Source organism: Macaca nemestrina, chromosome 6, assembly GCF_043159975.1.
Source record: "Macaca nemestrina isolate mMacNem1 chromosome 6, mMacNem.hap1, whole genome shotgun sequence".
In the NCBI taxonomy this organism is placed as follows: Eukaryota; Metazoa; Chordata; class Mammalia; order Primates; family Cercopithecidae; genus Macaca; species Macaca nemestrina.
The window spans coordinates 39431979-39445459 of NC_092130.1; the positions used below are offsets into that span (position 1 = coordinate 39431979).

Here is a 13481-nt window from a genome sequence, read left to right on the forward strand (position 1 = left end):
CTGTGTTCTCACTGACTCCATAGACAAGCAAAGAGACAGGGAAAGAAGTGAAAAAGAAATTAAAATTATGTGATTTTTGTTTTCTTAATTAGGAGGGAACAGTCATCTCTGCAAGCAATCAAGTTTCTGTAGACACTTTTCCTTTCTCTTATCGGTAGCCTAAGATGCACATGTTTTCTTTTTTCTTTTTTTAAGATGGAGTTTCACTCTTGTTGCCCAGGCTGGGGTGTAATGGTGTGATCTTGGCTCACCACAACCTCTGCCTCCCGGGTTCAAGCAATTCTCCTGCCTCAACCTCCCAAGTAGCTGGGATTACAGGCGCCCGCCACCATGCCTGGCTAATTTTTTGTATTTTTAGTAGAGAAGGGGTTTCATCAGGTTGGCCAGGCTGGTCTGGAACGTCAGGAGTTCCTGACGTTCAAATCAACCTCAGGTGATCCACCTGCCTTGGCCTCCCAAAGTGCCAGGATTACAGGCATGAGCTACTGCACCCAGCCAACACATGTTTTCTTACAATAAAAGTAACTTTGAAAGTATCCAGTATAAACTCTAAAAATGGAAGAGAAAAGATTATCAACTTACTTTTAAGGCATACAAATACCCTCAGAAAAGAGTAAACTTATGGTTTTATATGGCCCATATGAAATGCCTTGAATTGGAAAAATTAAATTGTTTCCTAATAAAATGTTAAGTAGACTTTAATTTTTTTAATTGTTGATTTTCTTAGTTGTTATTGGGAATTTCAACCATAACCTGACTCTCACTGGAGATGAGTAGATTACAAAGACATTCAATAAGGATAGTATGGGAAGAAGGTGAAGAAAAAGAATCATAGAGAGAGAAAAAAAAATGGTGAGGTGGGTAGAAAGAATCAATGGAGAAGAGAAAGAGTATAGGAAAGAGGATGAATTGGGGAACTGGGAGGAGAAGGAAAGAGACGAAAGAGAAAGAAACATAAATTAATCCTCAATCACTCAAAATGGGTTCAGGTGCCATATTGTCAACTTTTAAAAAATGGCTTATATTTATTTAGTGCTTCCTCTGAGCCTGACCCTGATCTAAGCTCTTTATAGATACTAATTATTTCAACTCAATTATCTTTTCTATATACCATTAGACATTAGTGTCAAAATTTACTTTGTTGGTATTATTAACTTGCATTACCAACTCTTTCAATAGATCTAAGACTGTAAAGCAGGCTTGAGGTCTGCTATATGGGAAGTTAATTATACTTCTATTAAGGTACCCAGGGAACTAAAAATAATGACATGTTGGCTCCTTTTCCAAAAAGTATGGATGACAAAATCTTGCACTCTCCTATTTGGCCATTATGAGGACTGAAGGGTGGAGCTCTAGAGCCAAGGCGTTTGGCCTACTGTACTTGATAGTTTCTAAGCTCCTGATCCAGCAAGTCCTCTGGGACACAGGCCTAATGCACTATGTTCCGTCTACTGAAATGTCAAGTCTGCATTTATTACAGTAATTATCCATTGCATGAATATATGGACTGAACATTGATTCTGAGATCACACATTGTAATCTATCTAATATATCCACTGGGCCAAATAACACTATCAATTTTTCACACTGTTTTAAAGCCAAATTTGCTGCTCAGATACTTAAAGGCACCTTGTATTCTGGTAAATAGTTGACACCATAAGTCAGATCAGTCAATTCATAATCTTTCGATGGAAGAGATGGAAAAAATGTGCATTTTTATGGTAAAGAAATGCAAATTAAATCATAATCTTTGATTATCATGTTTTCAAAGATAAGAAAGATTCTTAAGATCCAGCGTTGGGCAAGGTGTAGAAGAAATTCTCATAAACTTTTGGCAAGAGTATACTGCATTGCCAGAGGCCAATTTTGAAATATATACAGGAAGTTTAATGTATATATTTTCTACTTAGTAATTCTATTTTTTGAAAATTTTCCTGAGGTAATAACTGGACTTACACGCCAAATGTGGTAAAAGACTATTCATGGTAGTAAACATTTGAAAAAATCTTTATTGTCTATTAATGGAGAACTAGTTAAATAAATTATACTATAGCTATATCATGAAATACTAATACAAATAATTAAATGGATTTATATTTATGTGAAAAAAAGCAAGTTACAGAAAGTAAGACCAGTATGGTCCTTTAAAAACTGTATACATATTTACAGAAAAATGCATCTTCTCCATCTTGATGCTCTCGTTCATGCAAAGGGAACTTGGAGTCACACCCTTAACTTTGCCGTACCCCTTTATTCACTCCGCTTCAGGAGGTTTTAGGGACTTATTCGATTGGCAACTTGGGTAAAAATAAATGGTTAATACTTGGCTCAGCACTGCCTCTTTTCCTCCTGGAATTAAGCCTTCTGCTGGGAATAATAGTTCTTTTCTGTTCAACACTGCCTTTCTTGCCAGACACTGGGATTAAAAATTTGACTAATTCTGGGGTTCATCTAGCAGTCCCATTTGGCCCTCACACTAATCTACATTCTCTAACACATCTTTATTATTAATAAAAGGAATATTTTTGCCTTATTATGCCATTCTTTTGTCTTATTTATCAATTAATTCAGTACCCTGGACAAGAGGGAAGGCTGCTATTTATTGGGTCCTTTCAAGCACCCAGTTATAAATGCATGAAAAAAGGAATGGAGGAATAGATGCCAAACTCTTAATGGTGCCTCTCTGGAGATACTTCACTTGCTACTTTCCAAATTCTGGACATCTGTATGTATTATTTTTTTAAAAAATAAAAGCTTGTTTTACTTTTAGAATCAATAAAGGGAAATCAATATTGATATTTCATCTTGAATTAAAAGATTAATAAAACACATATAACAATGAAATACTACTCTCTATATAAAGTTAATATGACCTCCCTAAATTGTACTACTTTTGGCACTCAAACATATAATGAAATGAGTATTGTCATTCACTCCTGGTGGCCTCTAGTTGTGCAGTAGAGTGGTAACAGGAGAATGACTGCCTTGTCATTGACTACCTGTGTAACATTGAATGAGTCATTGCCCTTTCTGTGAGCCTCAATTTTCTCATTTGTTAAATAAGTTTCCTTGGGGCCCTAAGTTTCTAAGATTCTGTACACTGATGTTTAATATACATCTGGGGAATATCAGCTATCAGCAAGCTATTAAAGTTGTCTCTAAGTATCTGATCTCCCTTTTTCTGAGAATTCTCCTTCCTACCCACAGTCCTCTGGCCCATGGCTGATGGGCCACCTGACTCAAGGTGATCCAATTAGTTTTTCTTTCCAGGAGGACGTTGGAACTAGGAATTAGAAACAGAACATATGTGGCCGGGTGTGGTGGCTCATGCCTGTAATCCCAGCACTTTGGGAGGCCAAGGTGGACAGATCACAAAGTCATGAGTTTGAGACCAGCCTGGCCAATATGGTGAAACCTTGTCTCTACTAAAAATACAAAAGTTAGCCAGGCATGGGGGTGGGCGCCTGTAATCCCAGCTACTTGGGAGGCTGAGGCAGGAGAATCACTTGAACCCGAGAGGATGAGGTTGCGGTAAGCCGAGATCACGCCATTGCATTCCAGCCTGGGCGACAGTGAGACTCCGTCTCAAAAAAAAAAAAAAAAAAAAGGAAAGAAAAATAGAAAGAGAACGTAGGTTTTTATGGGCCACTAGAACCTAGTGTGTATAAATTTAGAAGCTGTGGCAAAGAGAAGGAGAGGGAGCTGATCTGTAGAGACAGGGAAGAATGAAACAGATTAAGAGAGAGAATTAGAGAAGATAAATTTAAAAAGGAATTTTTCTGGCTTCCAAGTTACTGTTTCTGGTCCCTTCTGGAGGCCCAACCTTACTCCCATTCTTAGTTTCAATGAAACAAACTTATGTCCTTATAATAAATCATCCTTTTTAGCTTAAACTAGATGGTGTTGGTTTCTTTAACTCATATCCCAAGAATCTATTTTAAAATGCACATCTCTGTTAGCAAAAATGGTCTCATCTCATAGACCCTTGGCCCTATCATTCCAAATCTATGCAAATAAAGTACCTGAATGATCCTAATTTTATTTGTTTAGCCTGTGCAAGGCTTCCTCCCCATCCTATAAGCATCTCCAGGAAAGATCTAGCACTGCTACTGATCCCAAATATATGGACCACCCACCTATGTCCTAGCACTGACTTACCAGATGTCTGGTTGGGCTCTAAGCTAGTATACCACTGTGAAAAGTATGCAAGGAAGAATGGGACTTCCAGACTCCAAGATTTCTGAAAAATTGATCATAGGCTTGAGGAAAACCAAGAGGAAAGTGATCTGGAAAACTACAGCATTTGGGAAGAAATGTGTGCTATGTCTGGCTGATGAATTCTATTAACCATAGAGAATGGAATAAACCTGATTTAGGAATGCAGTTCTTTCTTTTTTCTTTCTTTCTTTTTTGTCTTTGAGACAGTGTATTGCTCTGTGACCGAGTCTGGAGTACAGTGATGTGACTGATTATAGCTCACTGTAATCTCAAACTCCTGGGCTCAAGCGATCCTCCTGCCTCAGCCTCTGAAAGTGTTGTGATTACAGGCATGAGCCACTGAACCCAGAATGGAATTATGTCTTGAAAGGCTGATTTAAGGGATAAAATAGTATCAATAATTTAATAAGGAAGATTTCCTGAAGTTTATAGCCAGATGGTTTTTTAACTGAGATTTTTCAAATACATGAATGGCTGCCTTGATTTTTGGCTGTCTTGGATTCATTACTTGACAAGCAATTTGTTTTTCTTAAAATGAAATAAGCTCCACTGGTACAAAGTGAATATGTCGACCCTCAGGTAACATGTAATAACCTAGAAAAAAAGTTAGATTGCTTTCTACCCAATGTTCAACCAGGTTATGTTAAAATATCACAGGTCTAAGCAAGTATTTGAATTGTCTTGAGACTTCCTCTTTCATGCATACCTTTCAATCTGTGATTGAATGGAGAAGTCTTTGGATGAAATGAAGCTCCCATGAAATTATTCTGGATAAGTAAATGAAAGCATATCTTTCTAATATTTTTCTGTTTTTCTTGTGAATGTCTGTCTCTGTTTTTCACCATTCATCTACAAATAGAGCCACAATTCATCATTGAATACTAGAAATGAGTGAGTTCCAGTAAAGGAATGTGATTATTGTGGAAGGAGTCACATAAAGTTCATAATAGTCTTCCAAACGTCCTTTTTGTAATACACCTAGACCACGTTTTATAAAGCTCAGGTACTAAACTTATCATTGCAAACGTGTTATTTTTGGTTTTGAGTAGCAAAAATCTGGAAAAATTAAATGCATTATGACATTACGATCTGGCATTATGTGGAATTTATACAGGAATTAAAAAGAGTGATGTAGAGTTGAACTGAAAAAAATCTTCACATTATTGTAAATTAAAAAAAAAATCTACAGGGCAACAAGCATGGCATCATTTTGTTTTTATATAAAAAAGAAAACAGGCTGGGCGTGGTGGCTTATGCCTGTAATCCTGGCACTTTGGGAGGCCAAGACAGGCAGATCACCTGAGGTCAGGAGTTCGAGACCAGCCTGGCCAACGTGGTGAAACCCTGTCTCTACTAAGAATACAAAAAAATTATCTGGGCCTGGTGGCACATGCCTGTAGTCCCAGCTACTTGGGAGGCTGAGGCAGGAGAATCGCTTGAACCCAGGAGGCGGAGGTTGCAGTGAGCTGAGATCATGACACTGTACTCTAGCCTAGGCAACACAGCGAGATCCTGTCTCAAAGAAAAAAAGGTAAACAACTATTTTTAAAACTATGTGTATGTGATATAAATGTGTGTGTATAGAGAAAAATGCAGAGAAACACATTTGAAATTGTTAAAATTGGATACCTGAGTAAGAGAGAATTGAAAGAAGATGGTGAGGAGATTAATAATTTTTCTTTACATATCTCTGGTTTATTTGATTTATTTAAAAGAATACATATTACCTTTTATAATAAAAATTCAATGTCACATAAACCTAAATAAAGTAAGTCTAGTGAAAGCAAACCCTAAAATGAGAACTGTTGTGTCAGTCCCCCATATGTTTATGCATCGGGTGCCAATTGTTTTCGCTCTGCTCTAAGACCAGCTACTGGCTGAGTGGTTGTCTGACTTGCTCATGTTCTTTGTGGATTGATGATCCCCAAGTCACCTGACAATTGTGTAATCTAACAAAATGCTGGACTTTATGTTTTCCACTACCTACTCTTTCTTATTTCTTTATGCAAAGTATACTCCATATTATGAAAGTAAATGCACTAGTGTCCAGCTCAGAGGAGCTTAAGTTCAAAGACAAGGTGATAGACTTCGTTAGGCAAAAAACTTTTAAGATTTCATACGTCAGCAGGCATTTCCCCATGGATCAACCCCAAGAGAAAATGGGACCCAGCAAACATTTTACCTGACTGATTAGAACAAAAAGGCTGCTATGTACCACTCTTAGGCACAATTTCAAAGGGAGGACAGCACCATGCTCATTCGCTAAAGCCCCCTCCTAGTTACAAGAGGAACCTATGTGCATGTGCATGTGCATATGCGTGTGTGTGCGCGTGTGTGCATGTGCATGCGTGTGTATGTGTGTGCACATGTGTGTGTGCGTGTGTGTGCATGTGTGTGTGTATAAAGCCAGAAGAAATTTCTCAGGTTGCAAGCTGTGTCCTGCCAGCCAACAGTCAAGGTAATTTGGGGGAAAATAACATAATCAGCTTTTCCCACAAGGAGAGAAAGCACATGAAAATATGATGAATTTGAGTCAAAGAGTGGCCAACTTTCCATTTCCATTTCCATTTCCTGGAAAAGCTCCAGGGACTGAAAGTCTTGAGGAAGTGTATCTGTAGTTTTGTTTACTTGTTTTTTTGTATCTCTTAATGTTTGCATGGTTTTAAAATCTAGATTTAACAGTAAAATTGCATTAGTGTTTGGTCAGTTACATTTGTACTTTAGATTGGGGTTTATAACTTAAATGTAATGTTTATAATTTAAACATAAAATACACTAACATGAGATCCTGACACTTACAATCTTACCTAGGAGCCTAAAATTCAACAGCCAAGGCTCTAGACACTTATTGGAGAATCTCATCCTTTAAAATTAGATCAATTGCAATATTTCTAAAGAGTGAATCTTGTACTCTGTATATGTGAGACTTATATCACGTAGCCTGGCCCTTGAGAAAGATGCACCTGTCTTGTCCTTTATTGCCTGTGAAATCCCAGGCGAGTCTGTGGGTAATTTGGCATTTCTGTTTTGCCCATCTGCTGAAAGAACTTGTTGGAGGTGACTCTTCTCTTTTTCTCTCAAGCTGTTGTACTTCAAACCCTTTGGTTTCTGGCTTTCAGATCACTGATAATTGAGGTGAAATAGCTGCAAACAGACTGGCCACTTGACTACTTAAGGACTTGATTATTATTATGATAGAAATAGGTAAGGAGTTATGAAACTTAATTCTTTTCCTCCTGGGGTGAGCAAAAGACTGGAGGAGTAAATAAAATATTTTTATTGCCAAGTCTATGTTGATTTACTTTGCCATCCCTCATTCACATTTTAGTAGTCAGTAGAAAAAGTTACCTGAATCTAATAGCTAAATCTCTGAAAAGCGGGTGAGGAAATGGAAGAAAAGGATTAATAATAATAATATTTATCGAGTACTGTGGTGTGGCCAGACCTGCTAAAAACTTTTCAAGATCACCTCACAAATCTATAAGGTCTGTATTATATTATTACCATTATAGAGATGACTGAAAAACTGAGAGCAGTAGTGGTTTGCCCCAAATTCCCCATCTAGTTAGTGGCACAGCTTATTTATAGAGTCCCTATAAATCCCAGTTAGCCTGGAACAGTCCCAGTTTACATCTTGAATCCTGAAGTAATAATGAATGGTATCTCCTGTTCCATTTCAAAAGCGGACTACACAAATTATATGGTCACTCTATCTCAAGGTTTCTTAATCTTGGTACTATTGACATGTTGGGCTGTAAGATTCTTTGTTGTAGGGGCTGTCCTGTGCATTGCCAGGTGTTTCACAGCATCACTGCCCTCCATCCAGTAGATGCCAGTACCACCCTCCACTTCAAGTAATGAAAAGCAACAATGCCTTCAGACATTTCCAAATGTCCCCAGGAGGGCAAAATTGCTCCTGAGAACCTACTGCATCTAAAGCTTATATTTATACAAATTTAACTACAAAAGGACAAAACAATCTATTTGTTACAACTGAACCTATGCAGTAGAGTGGCTGGCATATACCCTGTACTCAATAAAGTTATTTATTTTTGTAGAAATGGGATCTCGCTATGTGCCCAGGCTGATCTTGAACTCCTGGCCTCAAGCCATCCTCTGGCCTTGGCCTTCCAAAGTTCTGAGATTACAAGCACGAACCACTATCCCTGACCTAAAAGTCCATTTCTTTGGGGTGTCACTTGGCTTCCCAATTGTAGAGAGGTGCAGGGGCTAAACAAGTAATGAAAAAGATGACTAGAAGGGCTCTAATGATAAAAATTGGTTTGTTGTGGCTGGGCGCAGTGGCTCACGCCTGTAATCCCCGTACTTTGGGAGGCTGAGGTGGGCGGATCACGAGGTCAGGAGATCGAGACCATCCTGGTTAACACGGTGGAACCCCGTCTCTACTAAAAATACAAAAAAATTATCCGGGCATGGTGGCGGGCGCCTGTAGTCCCAGCTACTCGGGAGGCTGAGGCAGGGGAATGGCATGAACCCGGAAGGCAGAGCTTGTGGTGAGCTGAGACAGCGCCACTGCACTCCAGCCTGCGCGACAGAGCGAGACTCTGTCTAAAAAAAAAAAGAAAAAGAGAAAAAAAAGTTGGTTTGTCGCAATTCTTATTAGAGAAGACTAAAACAGTGTAACTACAAAGTAACACAGCAACCTCCTTGCTGCCCATTCTAATTATGTAAAGTTCGAATCTTGATTCCATTGGGGCTTTTGCCTTAGTAATCGACATAAAAGCTAACGTGATAGAGAGTGTTACAGTGAGTTTCATACTGCAGCAATCTTCTTAGTATTAATTGCTTATCAGTGTTCTATTTCCTCCTACTCTTATACTTAGAAATGACCACCATTTCTTTCATACCACCATTTTCATTTATTAGCAATAACAGAGGAAATACCAATAGCACCAATTCAAAATGAATCCACATGACGTGTTTTATCCTTACAGCTGTAATAACTAGTAACTAACATGGATTGGAAAGCACTTCGCAAATGTAAAAAGTGCTGTACAGATACATTATAATTATCATCATTAACAAATTAGCCCGATTCTCCTAGTTCAAAAGGCACGTAAGGTCAGATACATGGGCTTCAGTGGGGCAAAATGATCACAACCTACAATGTGGCAATGGTTCACATGTGTTGGCAACAAGTTTTACCCCATGCAATCCTGCAGAGCTGAAGTTACACACCCTTCAAAATATGGGAGAATGAAGCTAAAAGTAGACAAGACAGTTTTTTTTAAAATTTAATGCTTTTTTTTAAATAACAGACTCCTACTTCTTTTATATTAATGCCTAAATAGATAATTAATCAAACTTCTAAATTGTACATTATAACAAAATTAAAATGTCTTATTTAAGGTGACAGCAAATTTTAGTACTTTCTATGAGCTGATACTTCAGATACCATTAGAATTTCAAAGCATTCTGCAACTTCAAAGAGGTCAGATTGGTAAAATTTGTGCTTGCACACCCTCATGGAATATTGTCAGTATTCATTCCAAAATTGTTACTAGAACAAAACAGCTTTATCCATTCCCTTGCCAGCAGAAGTCTTGGCAAGAGATGGCTCTTGGTTGGACCATAAATAAAATTCCTTGAATCACCAGTATCTTGATTTAAGAAAGAAATTTTTACTGTGTCTTTCATACACAAAAGCTGATTAACAATGGTTAAAAAAACACTACTCCACTTTTTCACAGGTGTACAAAAGGAAATATAATGGAATTACATTCAACAATAAAGCTTAAAGTTCACTCTAGGTAATAGTTGCATTAACATTCACATACACAAGCACAGAGTAAGTATATTTCAGGAGTCTTATCATAGCATACAGCATACATATGGGAGATTGATTTCAGGTAACATCATAGGTGTTAGTAAGATTAGCAATTCAGAGTGTTATAGAAAAGGAAAACTAAACCAAAGAGAAGGTGTAGGCTAGCACACCAAGACAAGTCAGAATTAGAAGACTGAAAAATCTGCTCACTGTATGAGAAAACAATATTTTTCTTCAATTTTTGGGTCTTGATATAGTTGGTTAGAGAAGGTTGTGTATCAAAGTGCACATAATTGTTTCTTAGAAAAGAGAGAGAGAGAGAGAGAGAGAGAGATCATTTTATTTAGTAATACATGCAAGAGGCAGCCCCAGAGTGACCTGAAAGAGTAAAGCTGTGATTGGCAGGTGGCCGATATAATACAGATGTTTCAGGCAATTCTCTTAAAGCACTTCTGTAGCAGCAATGATCATTTAAATGGCTGTAGACTCAATTCTCTTTTGAGGAAAGTTTAGGGGAACTGTATTCATATTTCTCTTTAAAGATTTATAGCTATAGACTTTCTCTTTTTTTAAATAAATCTATGAAACAACAAACAGCGAAAGGTGAGGTGTTGGGGTTTTCTTTTGCTTTTGCATAAGTATTGGAAAAGGATCTGACCTTTTCATAAACATTGTGTGCAAAAGAATTTTTAATAAAGTGAGCACAGGACATGTATAGGAAACACATCAGATCTGCTTCTGTTTCCCAGGGTGGTTCTCTGTTAAAACACTGAACTGTTGACTCGCAGGTAAGATGCAGATTTTAGGATAATGACATCACAGCCAATGGACTTTAGGGTCTCCTAAAGCCTTGTCAGTGGGGGTAGTTTTGTCTCCTAGAGGGTGGCCACCACCTCTTGAGTTGTAAGATTTAGAAAGTCTGGTCCCTTTTAGTTTACACTTCCCCTCCACACTGATAACTTCCGCTGTTTATTTGTCTTTGTTCTCTTGCCTTCCTTGTACCAATTAGTCTAAGCTGGCCCGTCTCAGCCAATGTCTGGCACTCGCATACCCGCGGTGGCCACACATACCCAGTGGCCACAAACACCCAAGCTGCTCAATCTCAAAACTTTTCAGCCTGCCCTGCAAGTGTCATCAAGACAGGATCCCCGGAGCACAGGGCAGAGAGTCCAACCTCTCACTGGCGGGGCTGGGAAGCCTCTCCTTTGCGGCGGAGGAGAAAGGAAACTTGGGTCTGCTTTTTAGGTTCTGAAAACAAGCCAGAGTGGAGAGAAAGAGTTAACACCAGACTTAGTAAAGCTTTTACGACAAAACCTGTTAAATGCGTTCTAGACAGACACAGGGAACTTTCTGCAGATTTCTGAGGTCTCTAAGAGGGCTCACACAGATAGGAAAAAGGAGCAGGGAGTTGCTACATGGGAGAGATTTGCCATTATTACAAAAACTGGCTAAGTGGCTTGTTTCCATTTGAGGACCTCACTGGTCACTGTTGTCAGTCGTGCTGTTCCCTTTCTCTTTTTTCTCCTGGGTCTTGTTACCCTTCTTCTTTTTCTTCTTTTTCTTGGTCTCCTCCTTTTTGCCGAAGGTTATGAAGTCACTTTTGTCAATTTGGTTGTTAGTAGGCTCCTGCCGGATGGAGATGATTGCAGGAGATCCTGGGATAATGAATTTGTCTGGCAACTCACCGGGACCGGATTGTTTGGGGTTGCCTGGTCCGTATTTAAAGGTCCAGCTGTTGCTGTTGACACCCGCACCAACTGGAGGGGACACTTCTCCTGCCTCTGGTTCTGAAAGACAAAACATTACAAATCATTAACGGGCTCTTGACGGTACACTGCTGGTAGAGTACAGAAGTACTGCATAGGCAGGTTGAGCCTCCCAAAAAAATCATGAGTTATTTCTTCAAATCTGAGGGCAAGGCAAGCGTTTACTTATTTATTTATTTGTTTAATTTTTTTTGAGACAGGATTTCCCTCTGTCACCCAGGCTGAAATGCAGTCACTGCAGCCTCGACCTCCTGTGCTCAATCTTCTCCCAACTTAGCCTCCCAAGTAGCTGGAACTACAGGCACAAGCTACCATGCCAGGCTAACTGTTTAAAAAAATTTTTTGTAGAAATGAGATCTCACTGTGTTACCCAGGCTGGTCTCAAACTTCTTGGAGCTCAAGAGATCCTCCCACCTTGGCCTCCCAAAGTGTTGGAACTATAGACATGAGCTACCACACCCAGACAAGGCCAGTATTTACAGACAAGCAAGAGGGCAGGTTTTTTCACTAGGATACCAAGAATCTGTTTTATAGGAACATATGTTTGGTTCTTTGTGAAGAATTTCCTAAAGAATACAGTTGTGATTATCTTGACTGGGAATGAGACGGGAAAGATACAGGCTAAAGGTAAAATATGCTCCTTTTAGTGTCTAGATTAAACTTTGGCTATAACTGTATTAGGATGTCTATTTTGTCCAAAACAAGAAAAATTAGTTGAATCAATTATTTGATCCGAATTTTATTGTAATAACCTTGAAGGATGGTGGGATGGAGCAAAGAAGAGATGGGAATACACAACATAAGAAGATGGAATCCTGTTGTAAATTGAGCCTATGTGTTTAGATAAAACATTGGGAGCCAATTTTACTTTCCAAGCCAAGTTCCTTCCCTCAATGTGCTCACAGTCTAGTTGGGATTACAGGCGTGAGCCCACTGCACCCAGCCTGTATCTGCTTCTTTTAACTTGCCTTCAGCTCAACAATCCTTCTTATTTTGGGACACTAGAAACCAACTTAATACATGCAATAACTTATTTTGGGAACTAGAAACCAACTTAATACATGCAATAACTAAGGTGTATGTAAAGTATTGTGGGACTCCAGAAGAAGAAATTGTTAATTATACTTGAGAAAGTTAATGGGGTTCCAGAGGAGGTGAAATCTGCCCTGAGTCTTGGGAAAACGATTATGCATCCACAGGAGTTTTCAATAGAAGACATTCCCAAGAGTCTGATTGGAAGACACACCATAAAGTATACCAGTGACTTCTAGAAGAGTAGAAGTCAGAGCTAGAGAGGAAGGGTAATGGTCTGTGTGGGCAAAGTGATCCCAGTGGCCATAACATTGGAACTCTGACATCATAGCAATGTTTATGTATCTGACACTGCTCTTTTGGTTGACATGTGAAAAGCTCCATCAAATAAACTGTTTATGTTCAATTACAGTTTAGGGTTGTCTACATCTCCTATTTCAATTTCCTATTACTTCTCAGTCTCCTCTAATTTGGTGTCCCTGGGCAGTAATTTTCTAACATAACTCACGTCAAGTTCATTATATTACTTCCACAATCAATGGTCACATTTTAGTCCTCATCTTATCAAACCTCTCAGCAGCATTTGTCATCCCCTTCTTGAAACACTTATTCTCATGAGTTCTTTGTCATGTAGGACAATAACTCCAATAAGTTCTCAGATGGACTGGACCCCTGTT

The 13481-nt window shown here is 38.7% G+C and overlaps 1 protein-coding gene across 17 annotated transcripts in view; it reads right to left on the reverse strand.

The window, feature by feature from the left end:
* Nucleotides 1-9840: 9840 nt before the first annotated feature.
* LOC105467247 (protocadherin alpha-C2) overlaps nucleotides 9841-13481 on the reverse strand; it is a 220551-nt gene continuing 216910 nt past the window's right edge. For 12 of the 17 annotated variants that reach the window (XM_024788266.2, XM_024788270.2, XM_071098304.1 and 9 more), the window contains exon 4: nucleotides 9841-11793. In XM_024788266.2, the coding sequence (XP_024644034.2) occupies nucleotides 11483-11793 (311 nt within the window). In that variant the 3' untranslated portion in view covers nucleotides 9841-11482. Of the gene's footprint in view, nucleotides 11794-13312; nucleotides 13477-13481 lie in introns of all 17 variants that reach the window. The other 5 variants (XR_011624632.1, XR_011624631.1, XR_003014751.2 and 2 more) reach the window with 3 other exon arrangements.